We start from the raw sequence: 14,504 nt of genomic DNA on the forward strand, positions 1-14,504 counted from the left end.
ACTGGCAGTGGGCCAAAGTACACAAACTCAACCTAGAGTCCCAGTTCTTTTTTTTTTTTTTTAAGATTTTATTCATTTAGTTGACAGAAAAGGAACATAAGCAGGGGGAGTGGGGGAGGGAGAAGCAGTCTTCCTGCTAAGCAGGGAGCCCGAGGTGGGGCTCGATCCTAGGACCCTGGGATCATAACCTGAGCCGAAGGCAGAGGCTTAACGACTGAGCCACCCAGTGCCCCTAGAGTCTCAGTTCTAAATGGTATTGCTAAATCTGTTTTTTAACATCACTGCAAATAACAAGGTTAGGCCAAGAACAGGATCTTAACAGACCTGAACCCAAAACCATCTGGAATGTTGAGAAATAGATCAGTATTTCAGTTCCTTTTCTTAATATATAAATAATTTTAAACTAACTGGATGCAACCTTTCCTGCTGTAAGAAATGGGAGATTAAGTTATGTTCTTATACTTTATTTTATTGTCATAAACTTGGAGTGGCCTTGAGATAGTGGTTCTTGTATCCAACCACCTCTGAGTAAAAGGGCTCAGCATTAAAGAAGAGAATTGCCTTTTCTACAATTTAGACGGCCGAGAATCATGCTGTACTTCTACAACATGAGCTTGAAGCCAGCTGTATAAACAAAACACATTTCTGAACCTCAGTTTCTCATCAGTAAAAAGATGATAATACTTACTTACTTAACCTAGCTATTTCACAGGTAAATCATACATTGTGTATAAAGTTTTTTTTTTCCACTCTGCTGGGCACATAGTAATTATCCTTAATACCATGTGGAAAAAAATTAATTTATCTACATGGAGGGGAATTTACTTTCTGATGAGCAAGTCAGAAAGCTTTCTAGGACTAAAACATGTGTCCTCTTTGGGCATTAATGAGTGTATCAGTTGGGGTCTAATCAGGGAAGAAGAAGCACTAAGTAATATGGAAGAATAGATCCCACTCAGTTAAGGAGCTGGTTCAGATGCTTCAGCAGAGCCAGTGGCCATGAAGAAAATCTGGATGGGAAGCCAGGGAGAGCAAGATAAACTTGAACCCATGAGTCCAAACTGGAACCCTGCCTCCAACTTTAGCAACGCAGATGGTGCCTTCCACTGTGGAAGTTCACAGACTCTTGGTCTGGGACTTGGGAGAGCTGAAGTTGCGGGCCCAGCTGCAGAGCAGTGACAATGTGTGTGAGCTGTGGCGCTGGGTGACTTCCTGGTCCAGCCTTCAGAGCACCAGGCTGCCTCCTCCCTTGTGTTCTCCAAAATTCATGCAAATTGATTTGTGGACCGCCCTAGCTAGAACCATACAGAGAAGGGAATTCTGAGACACATAGTTCCCCGCTTTGCTAAGTTGACACAACAGGAAGCCACTACATTGATGTTTCCTTTATGTGGCCACTGTAGGTACCTACCATGTTAAATCTGCTTTGCAAATTCTCTAGTGACAGTCAGCATGAGAATCAGTGGTCAAGTGAAAAATTCTAAATGATCATAAATCTGGAGTGGCCTCAAGGTACAGTGTATCTCTCTGAAGGTATCATCCCTACAGCACACTGGCTTAGTTTTCCAAAACACATATTGGAAAATATAACTTCCAACTATCATTTATCTACCTTCAATCAAGAGATTGACTGAGAGAAGCAATAATTAGGATAACATCTAATTTACATAAAGAGGTTTCCACTTAATACAACACATTCACCAATTCCTTAAAGAATTCCTTTGTGTACTCTGAGGAGGAGTACCACAAGGCCAACACGTTGACCATGTTACCTTAGCCAGTTGCTGAACCGATCCTTCATGTAGTTGAGTTTTAGTATCACAACCTCCTTTTTTATCAGATGTCAGCTGTGAGAAACATCCATGTGAAATCCACTTCTTGGTTTGCTATAAAAGTATTTTTAAGGTTACTGTGTTTTCTGCTCCTTTGTGTTCCCCCACCCACACATGTTTTTGCAATTGGGTAAGAGCTTTGACTCTCTGTGATAATGGTGTATGTGGAGCATCTGATGCAGGGTCTGGCAATACGGCAGCTCACTGATATTCTTAGTATCTTTCCTCCAACTGTACTCCCCAAATGTCCACAGCACCGGGCTGAGATCAAGTCCAACCTCATCTAGGTGCATTTAAGGCAACCAGTTCTGGAAAAGTGTTAGCACACATCAGGCCCTGTAGAAATCTAATTTTTCGTATCTGAGATTGCATAAATTGCTTTCTCTCTCTTACTCAGTTTTCTCATTTACAAGATGAGCATGGCACTTCAGAGAGGACTTTGGAAAATGCCATCTAAATTGATAGCATAATGATGATTTGATTCCTGCTGCAAACACAGAATTTAAAAAAAAAAAAGAATAACTTCCCACCAAGTCCTTTTTTCCCTTCTGTTAGATAAAAACAGTATTGCTTTCTTAATCTCAAAATCATGTCCCACTAGATGTTTCAGAATGAAAGAGAAGAAAGAGTATGGTTTATCTTTCTCAATTATTACATTATAAAATGAATTGCATATAAAGTGACTTTAAAAACCTTCTAAATTTATCTTTTATTTTTATCCAGTCTTCCCTTTGAAAGATTTTTGTAAGAAAAGAAAATCTCCAGATCAAGAAAACTGCAGCAAAACTAGCAGATGTAGAAACATTTGAAATTGTTGTCTTGGAGAATTTGTCTACTCTCTAAAAGCAAAAATCTCAGAATAAAAGCTTGATATAAACATACTTTTAGCCATAAAGCTATTTAGATAAAAGCTAGCATTCTTGAAATGAATTACACTGACATGGCAAGTTTCATGATGAGAAAATTTGTACAATGTATCAGAGCAACAAACCTAAATATAAAGGTATCCAGGAAAAGCTGTTAGTTTCATATTCTTCTAAGTAAAGCCAGTAAGTTAATAGCCAGGGAAATTTTTCAATAATTATAATTCAGTCATGTCGTTGCTGACAGCATTATCATGCCATATACAGTGGTCTCGTTTGAGATTCTTAGGTTTTATGAGTTCTTCATAGAGGTGATTATTTTTATATTAATTATTTCTCTATTTTCTTTTACATGTAATTTCCTTGTCATTGAGTAGTCTTCAGAAGGAAAATCTTGTTCCCTGTTTTTCCCAGTCATGAACGTTTCTTTGTCACAAAAGATGGGCAAGCCTACCCTGATTTCTCTGACACCCAGACGTTGACAGCTTGTCAAATAGAAGCATCAGGAGCAGGAACTGCCCTGGTTCTGCTTTTCACCTGTTTAGACTTTCTGCCTCTGTCTCATGCAAGATCTATGTTAATTGTACACATTAGTCAAGCACCCAAAAATAGCTGTATCTAATGTGGCTGACGAAAAGTTATTTCCATACATGGTGGAGCTCAAGCGTAAACTTAAGCATCTTCTAATGAATAATCTACCATTAAGTGTTAAGACTGACGCTGACTGTGGTATATATAATTACAAAACATCAATAATTGGATAGCCATTTCCCCCATCATTTTACGTCAGAATCATGTACAATTAGTGATCTGTGAGATATTTTCAGAGCATTTGGTCCAAATCCCTGATGTTGCAGATGAAGAAATGGAGGTCAAGAGTAGTTCAGAGACTTGACCGCAATCATAGAGCTGGAATATGAAGATCTAAAAGTCAGGTCTCCTGATTCCTACCCCAGGGTTGCTGCAGCACCAAGCATTCCATTCTTGCTGAAGCACAGACATTCGAAATGTGTCATTCCAGCTGGTGTGTTGCGAATAAACTGAAGGGGCTGACGTAAGTGTGGAAGCAGAGAGATGAGAGAGGATCTGCTCGATTCCAGTGAGAGATGATAGTGGCTTAGCCCTGGGCCCTAAAGTGGAAGTGGCCAGAAGGGGTTGGACTCTAGATATGTTTTGAAGAGAGAGTGGACAGGATATGCTGACAGACTGTATACAAGACGCTGTAACGCATAACCTCGGTGTCCTGCACACAAATGTGGTCGGGAACTGTTTGATTCATGCTTTCAATAAATAATTATATGTCAGGTCCTGTAGTAGGAGCTGAGTATACCCTGGTGAGCTAGAGCAGATGGCTTCTGCCTTCACAGAAACTAATACAGTAGTTAGGAACCACATCTTGAGAAAGTGAACCAAGTAATTTTAAGACATTGCATAATAATCAGCTACATATCAGGTGAAAAATTGCATAACACCATGAATCATCTCCAAGAGATTTCTCCTGTATAAAGAATTAGTGGAGAGGCAGGCTTGCCTTATTTGGATCACTGATTCCCTCATCAGTATTGACATAGGGTTTTTTAATTAGACTGAGTTCAGTTAACACTGTTAAGAGGCTTGAATAAAATGTGATTGCAGTCTCGTCCTTGTCTAACTTGGCAGAGCCTTATTACCTTTCTGTACCTTAGTTTCTATCTAATTTGCAAAATTAAAATGTTAACATGAGAGCTCCTCTCATGAAGATATTGTGATTAACGTCCCCCCAAAAAACATGCAAATCTTTAGTTTAATCCACACAGCAATACAAGCTGTTAGTTAAAATAAAATTGACAAAGCATGAAAATTAAAAATTGACAAAATGTTTCCAGTTTGGATATCCATTAATAATAAAGTGTTACCGTTAGTATCTTTCTGTTTCCTAGAATCCTTTCTTTCTACATAGCCATGTACTTACATCATATGTCATGAGAGGTTTCATAAGTAGAAGTTATCATATCACAAGCAGTTTTTCTTTACTCTCACATTGTTACTATGACTACAGAATACTTATTTGGGAGGCAGGATTGAACAGAGTGATTAGGAGAACAGGTTTTGGGATCGACAGACCTGGGATTGAATTTTAACTCTGCCACTATCTGTGTGGTCCTGAGTGAGCTGTTTATACATTCTGTGTCTCAATTTTCTCTTCTTTAAAATGGGGTAAATGATAACTACTTTCAAGATTTATTGTAGGATTGAAGGTCAATAACTGATGTAAAGTCCCTAATACTATGCTTGACAGAGAAGCCCTCTATAAATGATCTTTATTATGATCCAAGAATGGCAGTTCCTGTTTCACAAGGGTGGTGATTTTTTTTTTAGATTTTACTGATTTATTTGAGAGAGTGAGAGATAGAACACCAGCAGGGGAGGGGCAGAGGGAGAACCAGACTCCCCACAGAGCAGGGTGCCAGCACAGGACTCAATCCCATTACCCTGGGATCATGACGTGAGCTGAAGGCAGATGCTTCACCAACTGAGCCACCCACCCAGGCATCCCCCAAAGCATGGTGATTATTGTTACCCTTCTCAACTACTCACCACTAATTACTCTTCCTACCTTACCACCCCATAGAAAAAGAGGAACCACCTTATGGAATCCTGCATAAAATTCAATCACTTCCTTCCTTTAGAATCTGATACATATGATATTCTTTTGATGAAACACCGCTTCTGTCCCACCTAATGAGCTTGACCTCTAAATTCCACCCTCCCAATTACTGCCTTTCCATTCTTTGATAGCTTATTTATTAGCATGCTCATTATTTTTAAAAGCAGACTAATTTTTGAGAGCCCGTGGAAGCATTTTCAGTCAATATAAAGACAGCTTAACCTTACTGATGGACTCCCAAGCAGCCTCACCCCGCTCTACTCAGAGACCCCGTGGGCACGCAGTGTCTCATCCCCATCCCACTCACTTCACAGTTGCTCTCCCAGGCAGCAGAATGTACCAGGCTACCACAAATAGGACACTTGTTCAATTCTGTGCTCTGAGCTCTTATGTCTTATAAGTGGAAGAGTTCTTTTTTTTTAATTAAATTTATTTATTTTCAGCATAACAGTATTCATTATTTTTGCACCACATCCAGTGCTCTATACAATCCTTGCCCTCTATAATACCCACCACCTGGTACCCCAACCTCCCACACCCCCCGCCACTTCAAACCCCTCAGATTGTTTTTCAGAGTCCATAGTCTCTCATAGTTCACCTCCCCTTCCAATTTCCCCCAACTCCCTTCTCCTCTCTAACTCCCCATGTCCTCCATGCTATTTGTTATGCTCCATAAATAAGTGAAACCATATGATAATTGACTCTCTCTGCTTGACTTATCTCACTCAGCATAATCTCTTCCAGTCCTGTCCATGTTGCTACAAAAGTTGGGTATTCATCCTTTCTGATGGAGGCATAATACTCCATAGTGTATGTGGACCACATTTTCCTTATCCATTCGTCCTTTGAGTTCTTGATTTAATATTTAGTCCCAATAGCATCCTACCCCCACTTCCTCATTTTTAGGCCCTTTTTTCTGCTAGCAGGAAATAATGAGAAAGTAAGGCAAAATCCTTTTCTTTGTGAAATATTTAAATCTCAAAGACATTTATTTATTTAAAAATCAAATATGTGAAAGAAGCTATCATTTATCCCAAGTGTTTCAAATTGCTAAGCACCTTCTTTTCTTATGTGTAAGAAAATAAGCTATTGGTTTGACTAGTCATTTCTAGTCAGAAATGTTGGGACTTTGCAGAAAATTACAGTAAGAGGAAGTTGCTATATTGCAACAAGAGAGTATTTTGATTGCAAATTTTTCCATAAGTGTGGCAATTTGCAACTTGAGAAGAATTTAATAGTAGCTGAGCTTTCAAAATGTAACACAGAAACTGTCATTTTCTTCCACAATTAAAATAAGTGCTTCTGAAAGTTTCAGGATAAGAATGACCCAAATTACCCTCCCCCACACTTCCTCATCTAAAAGAGGGGGGAATAGAGTTTGAACAGAACATCTGTGGACAAAATAAAAGATAAATGGTCTTTTCAGGCAAATGTCTGAAAAAGGGATCTTTTATAGCCAAACAGAATACTGTTGCATGCATTGCCATGGTTAAGTAGAGGATCAACAATACTTTCATAATGGCCTTTTATTTTAGCACATTCTATTTTTATGGGTAGAATTATGATTTCAACGCACCCATTCATAATTCATCATATTATTATTTGCACATATATCTTTTGACACAGATTTAATGTCCTTTTGCGAGCCACATCTTGAATTCAATTTTAAACTATTAAGTGCCTTAAGACTGTCTCAGTGCAAGTAGCACTAAAGTAAAAGGGATATAAAGAAATATTTCTTACCTACCAGAAGAAACGACCTACTCAGAACAGACCTATATGTGGATTACTGGAGAACAGAAACCTGACTTGTTTATTTCCCCTGCTGAAGGACTTCTTCAGGTTAAAACCATTGCCCGATTAAGACTATATCCTATGCTCTTTGCTGACGGTTTGCTCAACTTCCATTCACTCAACCAGTATTTGTTGAGCACTTCCTCTGCACTAGGCCCTGTTCTAGCAGAAGATGAAGCAGTGTATAAAATAAACAAAATTCCTCTTTCACGCCATTTATATTTGGAGGGAAAGCTGGGTAGTAAACAAGAAATATAAGTACTTTCAGTAATGCTGAATGCTAAGGAGAGAAATAAAGCTGGGAAGGGAAACAGGAAGTATTGAGAGCAATGAGAATAACAATTTTAGATAGGGAAGCCTGGGAAGAATTTACTAAAAAGGAAGCATTTGAGTTATGATCTGAAGAAGTTAAGGGAGTGAGCCACAACAACATGTGGGCAAAGAACATCTCAAACAAAGGGAATAGCAAAACTAAAGGGCATAAAATGGGCCCTCGTATGCTCCAGCTATAGCAAGTGTGACTGGAACAAAGTTAGCAAGGGTAGGGATAGGAGGCAAAGGGGCCAAGCCATACGGCCTTCAAGGCCATTGCAAGGATTTTGGCATTCAAATTCAAAGTGGGATGAGAATCCAGTTGAAAGTTTTGTGTAGAGGAATGACATGATTCAAATCATATTTTAACAAGATCACTCAGGCTCTTGTATTAAAAATAAAGAAGGTAAGAGCAGAGACAGGTAGGACAGTGAAGAAATATTTCAGCAATCCAGGTAAAGGACAATGGTAGCTTAGACCAGGGTGCTACTAGTAGAGGCAGTAAGAAAAAGTCATGTTGTAAACATATATTTAAGACAGAGCTGATATAGCTTGCTGATGAGCTGGCTGTGGGATGTAAGAAGAGTGTTAAGGTTGACTTCAGGATTCTGGGTGGGAACTCCTGTCGGGGTAGGGGGAATGGAATTGCTATTTACTAAGTATAGAAGACCGGAAGAGGAGCAGATTAGATGACAGGTGGTGGATATCATAAGCTTAGTTTTGTACACATTCAGTCTATTGAGTTAGGAAACCTGAAGCTCAGTCAAGAAGTCCTGGCTAATAATATGAAGTCATACATTACCAAAGATCAGAGTTTGTAGACATTCTTAGGGAGAAAGTTCAAAGAACTTTTGTCCAGTTGCTCACTACAATAAACAGAAAGTATTAGTGAGGGCATTAAAAAGATTTTACTGAGGGGCACCTGGGTGGTTCAGTCAGTTAGGCATTTTGGTTTCAGCTCAGGTCATGATTGCAGGGTCCTGGAATCCAGCCCCACATCATGCTCCTCAGTCAGTGGGGAATCTTCTTGAGGATATCTCTCCCTCTGCCCTTTCCCCTGCTCGTGCACTGTCTCATGCTCTCTCTCTCAATAAATAAATAAATCTTTAGTTTTTTAAAAAGATTTTATTTATTTGACAGAGAGATATACAGCGAGAGAGGGAACACAAGCAAGGGGAATGGGAGAGGGAGATGCAGGCTTCCTGCTGAGCAGGGGGCCCAAAGCATGGCTCAATCCCAGGACCCTGGGATCATGACTTGAGCGGAAGGCAAACGCTTAACAATTGAGCCACCCAGGTGCCCCAATAAATAAATCTTTTTAAGAAGAAAGATTTTATTAAATGATAATTTAGGAAATAAGGTAAAAATACATTTTAAAGGCAGTTAATCATCACAAATGCTTACAAAGGGAATCTATTTATGGTGGTCAATAAGCATTATGAACTTATGCTTTAAATATGCACACACGGACACAAACACTCACACACCCATCCTACTCCAAACACATAAAATGTTATGATCATGGTCAAAAGCAATATCTAGCCTCCAAGGACCAGAAAAAAGAACAAAATTTCTCAGTGATAAATGGGAACTAAAGCCATATACCTGGTAGGCTCTGAGTCCAGAAAGAAGTAAAGAGGGCTGGGAGTCCACTGTAATGAATATCAGGGAACAAATGGCCTGCAGCCATGGCAGGAAACTGAGGATTGACTTTGCTGGGTGAAACCAACTGGGAAAGCAAGAAGAGCTTGCTCACCCATGAAAAAGGAACTTGAATAAAAACAGCCACTGACCAGAACTATGACTTGTACTTGAGTGATTCTTTCCTTACTAAATACAAATTATGGAAAAAGCACTTAAAATTAATTTTAAAATAATAACAGGATGACTAAGAACAGTGGATTTTCAAAAGAGCCAATACCAACTTGACATCCTGGATATGTAAAATATAGTCAGTGAAATAAACACTCTTTAAATAGCGCAAACCCAAAACTGGATGCAATAAGAGAGAGAATCAGGAAATTAGAAGACATCAGAATGAATTTACCTAAAAAGCATTGCAGAAATATGAGAGGATAAAAAATATGAAAGATACATGTTTGATAAATTGAGAGATGTCAACATAGGTCTAGAGGGGAGAAAAGAGACTGCTTAAGAAGAACACTTGAAGACATATTGCCTGGGAATGTTCAGAATTTGAAAAATAATATCTTCAAAGACACACAATGAATATGAAATAGGATTATTTAAAAGAAATATAACCTAGAAACTTCATGGTACAATTGCAGAATATCAGAGATAAAGAGAAAAATATTTTAAAAGCTACTGGGAGACTAAAGACAACTTCTGCAAATGACAGAGTAGCCACAGATGTCTTCACAGTAGCAATAAATGTCAAAAGAAAATAAAGTGATCTATTCGAATTGCTGAAGGAAAATGATTTTCAACTCAGTATTCTATGCCCAACTAAGTTATTGTTCAAGAGTGAAGGATTTTTATGTTTTCAAACATAAAAATCTAGAAGAGTTTGCTATTCACACAGACTGTTATGAAAGAACTTTTAAAGGATATACTTGAGCATGAAACTGGAAGAAGGATGATCTGAAGCTAATAAGAAAAACACAAAAATAAAATATATTGTAAATTTCCACTGTCGTGAGAAAAGCATTCATCATGAAAGCAAATATTTCAGGCCTCTCTCTCTCTTTTTTTTTTTTTTTTCAGTCATAGCACCTTATATGATCTGCTGCGTTAGCCATTATAGTCATGGGCTGTTCTTAATGTCTTGCTTCTGTGAAAATTTTCATGATATCATTAGAAACTGAAAAAAAGTGACATCAATTAAATATTTGTCATTCAGAGTGAATAATCCCATCAGTTCTACTAGAAAAGACTCCACAGAATTATAGATTTGCACCTCAGGAGTGCTTAATCACCCTGTCGCTGATGACATGAGGAAACCTTCACTGTCAGGAGATTATTTATACATATGAACAATGAACAATTTTTAATATAAATTTGTAAGGCTCTTTTGAATATGAGCCTTTTTCAGGGTTCCGCAAGATCACCCACATGTTCTGTGATCCACTAGAAAGACTCATAAGACTCAGCATGTAGTTCTACCCACAGCTAAGATTTACTACAGTGACACAGCAAGGAGGTATAGTCAGAGCAGTAAGGAAAAAAGACACCTATGGGACGTGGAGAAATCTATGTGCAAGCTTCCTATACTTTCTTCTTGTGACAGATCATGCAGAATACATTCTCATCCAAGCAGCAAAAATGCAGTCACGTGTATAGTGTCTCTGCCCAGGGAAACCCATTAAAGACTCAGCACCGAAGGCTTTTATTGGATTGGTCATAGAGACATCCTCTGTCTAGCAACTACAAAAATTCCAGATTCCCCAAAGAAAAACAGGTGTTTAGGCCCTGGGTGAGCAAAACAGTCTTGTTGCTTATTGAAGCTCATGTCAGCATAAGGAACTGTTCACCAGCCAAATTCCCAGATGATAAGTGAGACCAAGTTTGCAAGCAGGCCGCTCTGAGACAGCAGCCTGAAGCCGTGTATGTTAACTCTCTTCTAGAGCCCTATTTCCTTAACTGTAGTTTTCACTGCTTTTCCTATTATTTTCAAAAGCATGTACAATTGACCCTTGAACAACACAGGTTATCCACTTATATGTGAACTGCATGGGTCCACTTACGTGTAGATTTTGTTCAATAAATATATTCGAAAAATTTTTAGAGATTTGTGAAAATTTGAAAAAACTCACAGACAAACTACATCACCTAGAAATACTGAAAAATAATTAAAAGTATTATTGGAAGTATACAGGACATAATATATATAACATACAAAACATATGTTAATTAACTGTTCACAGTATCAAGAAGACTTCCGGCCAACAGTAGGCTATTAGTAGTTAAGTTTTGGGGGGAGTCAAAAGTCATAGGGTGGGTGCTCCTAACATCCCACGTTGTTCAAGTTTCAACTGTAGTTCAATTCATTTTCTTATTTTACAAAATGTCATGTCATATGGAAAAATTATAAAATCTCTCTTAAGATAATTTCATTGTAGTATTTAGAAAGGACATCTATGGCTTTGCTTCTTTGAATATTGGATAAATCTATATTGTGTGCCTAAGAGTTCCTGAGTTTCAACAGGATGTGCACTGATTACACTCTGCATTCATGGTATGAAAACACATCTATGGGGAAAGAAAATCATTCTCATTAAAAAAGAAGCCTGGAGAGCATAAAATATGGTTTTGTGTAGATTTTAATCTAAGGAATAACATGCAAAAGGCATAGGAGGTACCTTATATAACTTAATTCTTTTGAGTTGTCTATTATACATGTAGCTCCCTAAAAACAAACCACCCCCATCTTTATCATTTTTTAAGAATAATGAACTGTAAGATTATTATGAGTCCTTCTGGAAACACAAAAGGGAAAAAAACAATCAGTAATCTGACAGACAAACCAATTTAGGGAAAATAACTCTATGTAAATTACCTGTACTTGAGTACACTAGCCTGAGTTATTATTTGAGCTCTTATTGTGAAACAGAGTGCACTTAGGAAAATCAATACAGCATAACAGGTTTTATCTTTTGTTTTCTCTACAAAATTTATTATGAATTTCTGTAGCCATGTATCCTGCAAAGTTTTGTCAACACACACATACCACGTACAGGCATGTTTCTATTGCTTTGAGGGTGATTATTTCTGGATTACACTATACATCAGCAAATTATCTGATCCTTATCTTTAGGACTGGTATCCATCTGTAATACCACATTCATGAGAATTAAGTAAATCATACACAAAACAAGAAAATTGCTATATAAGTAGAATGTTATTTTGTGAACAAAGAAACCAAATAAAAAAGTATGTCACAAAATACAAATGTATTGCATGAAACCGAGACCAGCAAATATTATGTAGGCAAAATCCAATTACCCCTTACAGGCATACCGTTGTAAAGAGGAAGATTTTGTTACCTAAAAGTCGTTTTGAAGGCATATCTGTGAATTGAAATTACACATGCTATCTCTGTACCCTGTTAGCTAGCTAATCACATGAGCATAATTAACCTCATTATACCAGTGAACAAAAATGTAGCTTAGTAGACTGACTAGAACCAATGATTTATAGTCACTGAAAGCTAGACCAGTTAATACAGTTGTGGGTTTTTCTCTTAAGACATTTAGCAGATGGGTTTAGCTGAGATGGTTGTTTAGCTAGACAAGTATGACAAAGAGAGCATATAGCTCAACATAATGATTTTAATGTCGCATGAAAACTGAGTGAGAAAAAAAGACACTAAAGGCTGGTAAGGTCGACAAACTGGATGCCTCAGTGAAGATTTTCTAAAAATGACTGGGTCGGAGCTGTTGGGCTACATAAAGTGTCAGTAATAGAGGCGGTGATTGGGGTGTGCTTAAGGTAACAAACCCGGTCATGGGCATCGGTATCTGAGGAGAGAAATGAAGATCATTGGAGATGAGGTACTGACATCACTTACACGAAGATGACTTCCTAGTCCTAGTAACAGAAGTGTGACAAGAAAACATTCACTCAAGTGCTGGTGGCTTATGGAAGGGAATGAACTTCAAAGTAACAAGTGAAAGTCCTATTTGCCTGACTACTTCATAAGCCCTTGTGAGAACCAAATGAGATATGGCCTGGGAAAGCACAATAAACCCGTTTTTTAAAAGGGGTAAAAAGTAGTACTACACACACACATGTATGTATATGCATATATATATGTATATGTATATGTATATATGTATAAATATATATATGTAAGAGCCCTGAGTTTTACCACTGCTTTGTGCCCTGCATTCTCTGCCTATAAAAGAAAGACAATGATCATATCTTCTCCTGCTTCATGGTAGATTAGAAAGTTAAATGACATGATCTATATGAATTTGTTTTGAGTTTTTCTGTTTCATTTGAGTCTTTGGAGAAAGAAAATGCTTTCTCTGGCCTGAGTTGAGAGTCATTGTTCAGCTCTGGAGAGTTCTGTACAGCATGCTAGCACTGTGGATGGTACCCTGAGTGTCAAATAACATTCTTCCCTTCCTTGGATTTCAGACATTTCAGCAGTCCTCACTGCAGCACAAATCCAAGAAGAAAAACAAAGGTAGGAAAAAGAAATGAAATGAAATCTATAGCTATTTATTTTGCACCGTGATAATCACCAGCATACTTCACGCATCCTCTCTTGCCTGAGCCCATGGTGGTTTGGAAGATCACAACCCCCTAGCAAGAGCTGCCAAGACCAGCTTCTCTTTCAAGTCAATTATGATGAAGGGGTACCATTTACAATAAGAGGTCTCAATGGGTTTTGAGACTGGGATTACACACTCCTGATTCCTTTGCATGTCACTTAGGTGGGGGCAAAGGTACTGAAGATTTCCATAGAGTTTTCCATATTCCATATTTTCCATATTCTGATACAATGTAAAAATAAGAATTTTTAAGGTTATTAAGTACCCAGACTTATCTTTATGAGCTATAGACTAATCTTCTACCTTCACACTTGTATGAAATTTAAAGAGCATTTTTACCCACTATGATCTTTTAGGTCCTATAGCTGGCAAGAGCAAAAGACGAATTTCTTGCAAAGATCTTGGCCGAGGTGACTGTGAAGGTTGGCTTTGGAAAAAGAAAGATGCAAAGAGTTATTTTTCACAGAAATGGAAGAAATATTGGTTTGTCCTAAAGGATGCATCCCTATACTGGTATATTAATGAGGAGGTAAGACAAAGCACACTTTGTTTTCTCATCCATTTTCTGTCTTTAACCGAAAGAACCACCATTTGGGGACTTAAATTTTAAAATCATATAACCACCTTAATTTCAATTCAGGAGAGTTCCACTAGTTATTTTTTAATCTGCCTTCTTAAAATGATTGCATTTTAGGTTATGGAAAGAGTTGTCTCAATTATTCAAATGTGGCAACATATCTAAAAATACAACACAGATAAAATTCTGTGTATCTAATTCAAAATTCCAAACTAATTCTAGTGATAGCTTAACTAGAAGGAT

At 37.8% G+C, this 14,504-nt stretch overlaps 1 protein-coding gene across 5 annotated transcripts in view; it reads left to right on the plus strand.

The window, feature by feature from the left end:
* CNKSR2 (connector enhancer of kinase suppressor of Ras 2) overlaps nucleotides 1-14,504 on the plus strand; it is a 288,218-nt gene that overhangs the window by 210,561 nt on the left and 63,153 nt on the right. For all 5 annotated transcript variants that reach the window (XM_059157335.1, XM_059157332.1, XM_059157333.1 and 2 more), the window contains 2 exons: nucleotides 13,548-13,596; nucleotides 14,041-14,213. In XM_059157335.1, coding sequence (XP_059013318.1) covers nucleotides 13,548-13,596; nucleotides 14,041-14,213 — 222 coding nt within the window. The remainder of the gene's footprint in view (nucleotides 1-13,547; nucleotides 13,597-14,040; nucleotides 14,214-14,504) is intronic.

The sequence above is a fragment of the Mustela lutreola genome, chromosome X, assembly GCF_030435805.1.
Source record: "Mustela lutreola isolate mMusLut2 chromosome X, mMusLut2.pri, whole genome shotgun sequence".
Classification (NCBI taxonomy): domain Eukaryota; kingdom Metazoa; phylum Chordata; class Mammalia; order Carnivora; family Mustelidae; genus Mustela; species Mustela lutreola.